At 40.8% G+C, this 10879-nt stretch overlaps 1 protein-coding gene across 1 annotated transcript in view; it reads right to left on the bottom strand.

Moving 5' to 3' along the window:
- Nucleotides 1–3213: 3213 nt before the first annotated feature.
- ATP11B (ATPase phospholipid transporting 11B (putative)) overlaps nucleotides 3214–10879 on the bottom strand; it is a 62705-nt gene continuing 55039 nt past the window's right edge. Inside the window, exons 29-30 of the mRNA XM_039713795.1 lie at nucleotides 7861–7994; nucleotides 3214–4298 (exon numbers count right to left, since the gene is read on the bottom strand). Of these exons, the coding sequence (XP_039569729.1) occupies nucleotides 4217–4298; nucleotides 7861–7994 (216 nt within the window). The 3' untranslated portion in view covers nucleotides 3214–4216. The remainder of the gene's footprint in view (nucleotides 4299–7860; nucleotides 7995–10879) is intronic.

Genomic DNA, 10879 nt, shown 5'->3' with positions numbered 1-10879 from the left:
CCTCCGGGAGCTGCGCGGGGACACGGAGCGGGCTCAGCCGGAGCCGGGCGGCGACAGCAGCGACGTCCCGGGAGCAGCAGGCGGCTCGGGGCCGGTCCTGACGCCTTGGGAGCAGCCCTGAGCTGAAGGGAGAGAGAAACCCATAGAAAGCAGAAGCCTGGCACATCCCGCGGCAGGAGCTGCCCGAGCATCCCCGGCCCCGCTCTGCTCCAAACCCAGGCGTTCCCAGGGCAGACACCAAACCGTGCCACTGGCAACAAACAACAGCAGCAGGGAACGTGCGAAACAACCATACAAACAGTCACAGAAAAAAAAAAAAAAATCCCAGCCCAGAGCTGCAAAGGAGAGAGTCTGACTGGGAAATAATTTAGGATAAAGGTTAAAATGAGGCCCTGGTGAAAGGTTTGCCCAGCTCTAGGAATGGCTCCTTTAAGCAGTGACATCTGTGTAACAATCTGTATAAAAAAAGCAGTGGTGAGGGCAGTGACAATGGTGAGGTATTAGGGATTCTACACCCAAAAAAAACCCACCTCAAAGTAAGTGGTTCAAAAGCACATTTGCTTGAGCACTTTTGAAGACTGAATTTCACCAAAATCACAGATATTTAGAAGTATAGCAATAGCAGACAGAACTATGAAAAATAATTTAGACTGCAGCTTTGAGACACTTCTAGCATTAGAAATTTATATTTTATTCCTATAAGAAATTATAGGTGCTTAATATGCATTCTAAGTTGCATAAGCTTTTCTCAAATCTTTCTAAAAATGAAAAAGCAAAGTTTTCAGCATTCCTTCCATTGAAGCTTCTGCTCCCCTTCCCTGCAGTGATCTTAAAAAATACAGAGTATTTTTAAGCAGAATATTTACATTTTAGTTTTTGAACAGATTCAGAAAATCTCAGGTTTTTTTTCCACTGCATCCTCTTAAAAGCATGAGTTTGGCAATTAAAATTGTTTTCCTAAGCAACAAAACCAAACCCTGTTTTTCCCAGAGGCAGAACTGAGCTGCAGAGAACACAATCCCATGGAGAAGGTGCTTTCTCAGGGACACTGCATAGTAAAGTGAGTGCTCACTACTCTTGCTTTGAGCTACAAACATCTACTACAGGCTTTTATAGATTTCAAGGCTAAAAGGTAAATAATAAAATTTTTCCTCCCCATGGCAAAGCCTCCCCCATCCATTCACATTCGCACTGGGAGGTGAATGCCAGCATTACTCTGAATTTTAGCTGGATTTTTCAGTTTCCCTCATGAAGGACTCTGCACTGTGAACAGGCTCCTACATTTCAGCTATCAAAATACACAGAGTCTTTCTTCCTTGAACAGGAGCATTTTTAAAAGATCTGTGATACCAACACAAAACCCCAGTGACTTCCACACAAAACATTCGTCACACCAAAAAATCTGTCCTTAAGCAAACCACATCTGTGCCCTTACTCAATGAGACATTACTGACTTAGATTTACTGCAAATAGAAAAATATACCTTGGCCGAGGGATGGATTCTTAAGTCCTTCCTGAATTGTTTAAATGCAAGTTTCTTCGGTAACCTTACAAACACTGGGAAAAGGGAAAGCAGGGGGAAAGGGAGGAGAGGAGATGGAAGGTTTTAAAGAAACACATAATGAGCGCAAATTATTCTTCAAATACACGACTGTGCTGCTTCTGTGCAAATCTACTCAACACACTGGTGTGGTAAGAGCCAAATACATCACCTAGAGAGCTGGGCCAGTGGAAATGCTTGGAGTGGGGTTTTTGGCAAAGCCTCTGCTCCCCTCAGCCAAGGAGCCCGTCCGGCTCAGGGCAGGACACACGAAGCACACGGACGGATGAGGGCACACGGTCACACACACTGACAGGACAATGCTGTGCCTGGCACGGACAAACGAGCACTGCTGAAAGGTGAAACACTGTGGCTGAGGTGTAAAACACAGCTAAACAGCAGATATCTGATTAGAGTGGTAAAATCATTCTCTATTTCCTAGGTATCCATGGCAGCATGAAGACTCCTAGGAAAAGAAACTACTAGGAAGAAAATTACTATTTTAAACCCAGGTTTAAGAGAGATATGAAATATAAAGGAAGTTATACGAGTTGGTGAAAATAGTACTTTGCTACTATTGCAGACCTGGAGGGGACTGGATGGGTGGCAATCAGGTTATTGTCTCTCCAGCTGGATCCAGGTTTTCAGCCCCATGCAGTGGGATTAGTCACATGTTCATACCTGCTGCATGAGAAAATGAGGCTCAATTTTAGTGTTTCTTCATCCCCTGGGCACTCGCTGGGGGGATCTAGTGCACACTGACATTTTCAACCTCAAGCTTCACTGCACTCAGGCATCTGAAGACACGATACAGAAATGCACTATGAACGCTGAATGAAACACTTATTTAAAAGGAAAGTTTACTATATTTTTTCCTTCTTCTTGTCTCATAATTTATTTTTAATGCTTAATTTCTGAACTAATCCTCACCTGTAACAGTGGGAAAAATCCCTTGTCTGCTGCAAGTTCAAATCACTAGAAATTTAACAACGAAGTTGCAATGACAATTTCCTTCCTACACAGATGTTGCCTTGAGCACTGAGATCTTGTAAACTCCACAGTACCTGCAGCCTTCATTCAGATCTGGGAGAAGCTGCCAGGCACTAATGCAAAAACAAAGCTCCAAGAGGAGAGCTGAAATAACCCCAGTTAAAGTCATGGGCAGGAAAACGAACAGCAGAGCTGTTTATAGCTAAGGAAAACCTGAAGGATGTGATCCCAGGAAAGCAGGACCTGTTCCTTTGCTCATTGAACCTGGGAGAATTTGGGATGACAGAGGGATGCACTCCCCTGGCAGCAGCCCAGTTACAGTCAGCCAGGTTTGCAGCAACCCAGATTTAGGGTTTTTACCCAGAGGTAATTTTAAGATGGATCTTTACACTTTTAACTGTCTGACAGGAGGAGTATTCCAGTTATTGATGGGATGTCACTGTCAGAGGTGCCAAAGGGGATGTCCTGGAGCAGCAGCACTTTTCCCAGTCCCCAGCCATGAACAGCTCTGTTCTAAGGCACCCTCACAGCACCTTCACTTCATCTCCCATGTCCCAGGACAAGCAGTGGGTTCAGCCTCCCTGGCTGAGGGAACAGTGAAATGCTGCTGCTCCCCAGCCCCCAGCACGCAGACAGGTCTGTACTGGGCAGGGGAGGCACCTGCAGGATGCACCACCCAGAGCTCCAACTGTGCAATTTGTTTTTATTGGCATACTTAGGTATCAAAACATTGCCATCAAGGTCTCGGATCCTTCCGATAAACGAAGATAATTAAGCATTAATTATATCTTCAAAGTACAACGTGACCAAATATAAATACATGAAAAAGAACAAAACATGCAAAAATTCCCCAACTTTAAAAGGATTAATAATTCAAAAATTTATGCTAGTGAGACTTCTGCTCAATCCACCAATTCTTAGCAATTTTTTCCATGTCAGGATCCAGAACTGTTAACAAAACATACAGGGCATAATAAAAGATGACTGGTTTCTAAATTGTACTTTAGGAGAACAGTGAGCTGTTGTATCTCTTATTATTCCAAATTACTGGTTTGTCACAGTTAACAGTGTTTTTCAAAGCAATGGCTACTATATTAGCCACTCATACACCAGCATAAATATTTGAATTGCATTTAACTCTCAAAAATTACTAAACTGATTGCTTATAGAATACAGTAACTGTCCACAGAAGTAACAAAATTGATTTGCAAACTGCTAAGACAGCATCTGCGAGACAGCTCAAAATGAATGTGTGTTTAAAAGGAAGGGTCATCATTAAAAACATAACTTTTAAAAGTATAATTGTGGAGATTCAAATTGATTCAAATTGGATCACTCAAATTTGGGAGGAGAAAGATTTCTGTCATTGCCCTACAGGGACATCTCCAGTATTAAATGTAGGATTCCAATCTGCTCATACAGCAACAAAAAGGATCAAATGGTCAGAGGTAAAAGCATTCCTTAAAAAAACCCCAAAAACCAAAAAACTTATTTAGCAATTTGTAGATAGAACTAGAAAAAATCCTGGAAGCAACTGCTGTGCATATTTTGCCAGGCCAGACAAGCCCTGCCTGGACTCAGGAGTCCTCTGGCCTTTCCTAGGGCAGCGCCGGACACTGAGCTCGCCTCAGCACCTGCTGCAGGTGTGACCACACGGCTTCCACAAGGCATTCAAAAATGTCCCTGTCAGCAAGTGGCTGAGTCCATTGTGGAGAGAGTCAAGATGCTTCTGTCGTTGGCATAGAAGGGATCCGATGAACTCCATGATCTAAAGTAACAATAAAAGAAAAGTTTGGCTGACTGGGAACTTGTATTTGTACTGGGAGGTGAGGAGAAAAGTCTATGAGAGCAAAAGATAGAAGTGTTACAAGAGCAGGTAAATTTAAAGGACTAATCTACTAATTTCATGTAGGTACCTGCAGTTCATTCAGACCTTTGGAAACAGAGGCCAATTCATGCCTGCTGTGTAATTAGCACACAGCTACAGCTATTTCCATCACTATAAATTAAAACAACCAGAGGTTTTTATGCCTATTTGGCAGCTAAGTTTCAGTGCTGTGCCTTGGGGGGGCTGTGAATGCTGCCTGTGTACAGAGCCCTGTGGAGCACACAGCCAGCCCTGGGAACCTGGCACAGCCATGTTCCATCCACACTGCCTGAGCCTGGGGGAGGCAAAGCTTATCTACAGCCAGGATGGAACCTGTTTCATCCTTTCCTTTTACACTTCAAAACATCAGGGAACCACCCCAGACGTCACAGCTGCTGACTCATAGGGGTCTCACTATGTCTTTCACTTGAGGACAAATTACTGCTTGGGAAGAAATACTGTTCTTGGTTGCACAGCTTTGTAGGACTTATGGGAAAAGCTGAAGACGTTTGGAAGGCAGGAAATCAAAACACAACAAGCTTATCCTCCAAATTAGGCTCTGTCAGAAATCTGCTGTTTCTTTAGAACTGTTCCATCCAGTGCCTTGACATGAGAACCACTAATGGGAGACCCAACAATACTGTACAAGTGATGTATGTGATCCAGCATTCTTAATATTTTAGTGACTGACAAGTCGACAGACAATTTAATGGAACAGACAGACAAAATGCATTTTAACATACCACACCACACATTTTATATTCTAACTGGCTAATGAAGCTATAGAAAATACTTCTCACATACATTTTACAAGCAGTAAATTAAGCACAAGAGACTATATTCCTGTGGCCCGCTACTCCAAGCATTTGTATGACTTTGATTCATCAAAGTTTTTATCAAAATTTCATACAAGGTTTGATTTCATATTATCATATTTGACAGAATATTGTATTTGACAGAATATCAGGAGCAGAGAATACAAGACAAGCTGCCTACAGCAAAGTTATTTAAAATAGTGCTCTTCATTCTACAGCACTTGCACAAACAACATATTCATCAGCATCACATCAATCAACAAAAATAATTTGCAGCTACTTCCTGGTTGAATACTTAGCTGTTTTATAGAGGACAAGTACTCAAAAGACCATCCTGTTAGGGACTGCACAATCTTCTGGAGATTTAGATAAAAAACAAAGCAGTTCAAGCTCATGAACAAAGCCTAAACAATTTTTTATCACCCAACAGTTTTCTTAATTGTACCTTCAGCATTTCACAACTTGTTACTGCTTCATATGATTTAAGCGATTAGTAATTAAAAAAAAAAGAATTAGGACTTTCTCATATTAGCAAAAATGTATAAGGGACAAAATGATCCTTTAGCTTTTAGACCAGGCTGTCATAACTGAGTGGAAGGAGCTGAAATCATTGGGGAAAATAAATATTACTGACTTAAAAAAAATCTCCTTTCAATTTGCACTGTACATAAATTTAAGTGAAACTAGAAGATTGTTCAGAGCAATTTCAACCAGAGGTAGATGCAAAACCCACAGAACTTCAAGCCCTTAGAGTAGCACCAAGATAGTTTTGCATATTCATTGAACTGAATCCTAATGTCTGTGTTCTAAGAACTCTAAAATAATTTGGCTAGGTGGAACATAATCTGAAAACTACATGAGGTAAGCAGAAAAGAAACCTAACAAAAAACAGACTTGAAAAAAGTGCTTAATATTCTGTCAAATACAAGTTAGCTTCAATAAGTATTTTTAAGTTCTTAAGGAAAGAAAATTTGAGTGGAACAAAGAGAAAATTGTAAAGCTGCAAATACATTGCAGAAAACAAAACACAGAATACCTACCTTATAAGAAGACTACAGGTTACTAAGGCAATTGTTAACTAACAATCTGCCCTAATTAGATAACAATAAGTGAAACAAACTAGCATGAGAAATTCCTCATTTGGAAAGCACAGTTTTACAGAGAGGTGAAAAAAACTCCAGAAAAGTTAGAGCAACTGCTAGCAAAATGTTGATTTTTATACCAATTAAATGCTCACCTTGTAGATTAAAAATTCTATTAAACTGTTTATTTTACACATCATGCCCGCTTTCTACACAGCAAGTTTGAATTAAAAATGTACTTAATAGTAACAGTTCATTTTTCATATGGAATGAAACTTCTTGCATATTCATACCCTAGATTTGTAGAAACATTGAATAAATTTCATAAGCAAGCCAGAAGAGAGAGACTGACTGAAAGCACAGACACCATGTTCAACACAAGAGTTCCAACAGAGATGAGCTACAGACCAGGCAATACCTAAAGGCAGAATCAGAGCTGACAAAGCTGTCAGGGTAAATCACCCACACGAGATTTGATACCCAATGAATGATATCACAACCTTTAACTGAAAGAGACAAAGTTCTTCAAATACAAAATGAGTTTCCTTGAAAATGTGTGAAATTCAGTGTTTTCAGGTTTGCCTTTTGACCAATGAAGGACCATGATATCATTCAGGGACAGAGATTACGATGTACAAAAGACTATTTTTACTTCTACCCCCAAATATTTCCATATTTGTTTGATATCCCTCTTTGTTTGGAAATGGGGAGATGGCACATGAGAGGATTCAGTGAGAGCTCCTCTCCCAGTTGGGCTGACTGCAAGAGTTGCTCTGCAGACATGTTCAATTACTCAACATGCTTTCACCCCACTGACGTTTGTTTCACACGTGGTTTGTGAAGGAAAGATTTATTTAGCACATATTTTGGAATGGCACACATGATTTTGACAATATACCTTCTGGAACCCAAAAAACATTGAAAATTCTTAGAACCTGAAGACTCTGTTCTGTCAATCACTCAGATTTTAGAAATAGATTATAAAAGTTATACTACAAAAATATTTCATCTTCTTATCAATCAATGGCTGAAAGATTTAAAGGCTCTCCTCCTAACAATGAAGTTAGATTTAAGGGGGGGAATGTGAGCCTTTTGTATACCTTCAGGAGTAATGCAAGCTCCAAGGTAAATATTTGGAGGTTGTACATCAAGAACCCAAGGGAAAAGTCTTTCGACTTTACAAACAACTCCTGATTGTGAAGGCAAAAAAGTAATCATAAAAAGGAGAACAAAAACAGGAGCAAGGCTTGATTTTCTAAAGAGGAGAACGTACAAATCAAGAGAAATTACGATAGATACAACACAAGAGCTTGTAAAGCCAAACTAAACACTTCAACAGAAATCTTTCGAAAACTGTTTTTCCCCTCCCCATCCCAAAAGAAACCACTCAAAAAGAAACAAGAAGCTAATCTTTCAGGATGAAAAAAGTACAATAAAGAGTTGCATTTTCTACTTAGATAAGCAAAACCTGCAGCTGGTTTCTAGACATCTATTGCTGCAGGCTCATCGGGTTCCAGTTTATAGGAGAATCGTCTGCAGCAAAGGCTATTGAGAGAAATGCCACACCTGTTGACCCGGCTCGGGCTACACCTTCCCATTAGTCGTTCCAGCATTCTTCTAACAGATGTGCATGCTGTTTCCCCATCTGAGAAGCAGCACATGGAGTCCAAGCAGTTGATACCTGAACCTGCCTCAGTAAGCTGGAAAGAAAAAATAAAAAAAGAAAGAAAGGAAAAAGAAAAAAGAAAAATCAGTACTCACAAATTCTAGCAATGAAGATGTTACCAAAGAAACACTTAGGAAAAGCAGGTTTTCTTAGCTAGAGTGTTGAATATTTTTCAATTTTATAGGAGAACTACAACAATAATATTACCACTCCCTAAGGTCTACATACACTAAAATTTGTTCTTCCCAAGGTTTGATTGCAGCCTTGTTGAGTGCATGGAAATGGTCTGGCACCGCATCTGCCTAACCCTGGAAATGAACTGCTCAGGAATTCCCTCCACCAAGCCCCACAGCAGAGCACATGCACTGTCAGCTGGGATGCCTTGATTTACCTACAACAATTTCTATCAGCTCCGTCCTGTTTTAAGGGAAATTTATCAAGACAAAGCTTCAGGCTGCAGAATACAACACAGTAACTGGATCCCAAGTAATTCTTCCTCAAGCACACGACAAAACTTCCTAGAATAATTGACATTATATCACTCCCATATATACCCTTGGCTTGATACAGAACAAAAGCACATTCCTGATTTCAAACATGGTTTATCCAAAAGCAAACAAGGCTGATGTCAGAAAGGTTCAGTCATGTTCATGCCAGCATGAAGAATAATTCAGCATTAGCATAAAAAACTCTTTCAAAGCTCATGTTTTGTACGTGAAGAAAAAAAGGAATAAAAGAAATAAAATGAAAAGAAAGCAGCAACAGATGTATGGGTGTAAGTGCCACCTACCAGTGTGCTCCTCTACAGCACTGCTGCACCAACTGCAGCATAACTGGAATCTCCTGCTTCTGCAGAGAGAATATCCTAAACTGACTTCAGTACCATTCTAAAGAGAAATAAAAATGTGAACTGTGGGGACGCTTCTTAATTTAATTTTAAACTCTCCATGAGAGCATCCTGTCAAACAAATACTAAACACAGAGGCTGAACTTTACCCTCTCCTCACACCAGGAGAAAGAAGAATTCTGGGAGGAGGCATCTTAGTCCATGACAGGACACAACTCACTTAAGACCTTCCCACAACTTTTCACTGTGACACTAAAGGTCACTGACTGTTGTCTGAAGATTCTATTTTTGAGCCCAAATTTATTCTATGCCACCCACAGTTGCCAAAAACTGCAAGGAAAGCAAAGAATCTCAAGAGTTCCCTATGAGAATGGTTTACTATGAGTAGACCCACTCTCCTTCCTAATCCCCTCAAATAGGCAGCTGGACACATTTACAGCTTCACAACAGAACAGCCTACACAACAAAGAAGAGGCAGCTAACAGAAACAAGAGGCTTTTGGAAATACAAGAGAAAAATCTCAGCTGGTAGGACAAGGAGGAACACATGCAGAAGTGGTGTTTGTTTCCATGCACCTTTCCCTGTGCCTGCCCCTTCCTCAGCCCTGTGCCACATTCCCCACAGCCCCTCCAGAACTTCCCATCGCAGCACTCATTGTGATGTTCACAGAAATGTCACTCAGCAGCTGCTGGAATGTACAGGATTCTCCACAAACTGAGCCCCCTGATCCTGTGGATGCTGTGCCTCAGAGGCCATGGCTGAGTACAGGCAGAACACACTTTAACTCACACACTCATCTGGGGGGTCTTTGGGACACAGAAAGAACATTTACCGTGACAATGAACTTCTGTACCTGAGAGGCAGGAGCAGAAGATTTGCAGTGACAGGTCTGAAAAGGGTTCTGGTTAAAAGACAAACAAAACAAAACACATCTCAACAGAGCTGAGTCCCTGAACACCCTCATGTGATGACCACCATGACTGGGCCCAGCTGCAGTGCCACAGAAGACACCAGAATCAGGAACTACACACTTTGCAGTACTGCAGTACCAGCAAGTATGACCTTCAGAGCCCCTCAGACTGTGCTCCCAGAATTGTGACACAAGAGATTACACAGAGTAGAAGGAATTCCCATTTGGAGGTCAGCAGGCAAACCCCCTGCTGCAGATGGAGTGACCTTCACAGCTGTGGTCACAGCAATACAAAACTGAAACATTCCAACACTCAGGATTTCAGACAGAGTATTTAGTTCATCCATTATGCTCAAGCAGACCTTTAAATTTACTGCAGAAAGTCACATACAGTGGCTGTATGCTGGATCAGATGAACCAGAGCATTTTTTCCCTTAGAATCTGTCACCCTGAGAGCCAGGAGTCCTGGATATTATCCAAAGACTGTCAGAAAGAGGAACCAAGAGTAACCCAAACAAGCTTCCAAGGAGCAAACCCCTCAGCTCTGGATTTTGGAGGTCTAATGACTCTTTTTTTGGAGAATCTCTTTTTTCTTCACAAGTTAGATACAAAAAGCAAGGATCATGCTTGAACTACAACCTCTGGAAAAGTTACTATCACTTTTTTAAAAAATGGCAAATGAGACCTTATATTAAGTCTGGAAACAACAATTCCTTCTGTTAAACTCACACTTAAGTGTAAAGAAATGCTGTGAGAACATTAAGGATAAAAAGTCTAACTAGATATATTGTTTATCATTGCCTGGTGAACATGGATTTTTCTATTTCCACTACCTGTAAGAAAGATACATATGCTAGAGTCCCTTTTCTCACTTTCTCTCTGTGGAGGACAATTATAGTCATAATTTTATACCAAAGTAAAACCTGGCATGGCAAGGCAGGAAGGCATAACGTTCCCTGAAGACCTGAAACAAACCCTCAGGAAACACAAGGCAGGAGAGACAATGCTTTAAAAAAATTCATGAAGATAGAGAAACACCAGGCATTATTAATATTTGGGTGGCAAACAAAGTATGTTCATAAGGTGAGATTTGGAATCTCAATAAACATAATACTTCATATGAGAATGGCCCATTGGATGTAATAAATCAAAAAGCAACTGA

Source organism: Passer montanus, unplaced genomic scaffold (assembly GCF_014805655.1).
Source record: "Passer montanus isolate IOZ18808 unplaced genomic scaffold, ASM1480565v1 scaffold29, whole genome shotgun sequence".
Classification (NCBI taxonomy): Eukaryota; Metazoa; Chordata; class Aves; order Passeriformes; family Passeridae; genus Passer; species Passer montanus.
The sequence above is the reverse complement of the archived record's forward strand: the minus strand, read 5'-3'. Positions and strand labels throughout refer to the sequence as shown.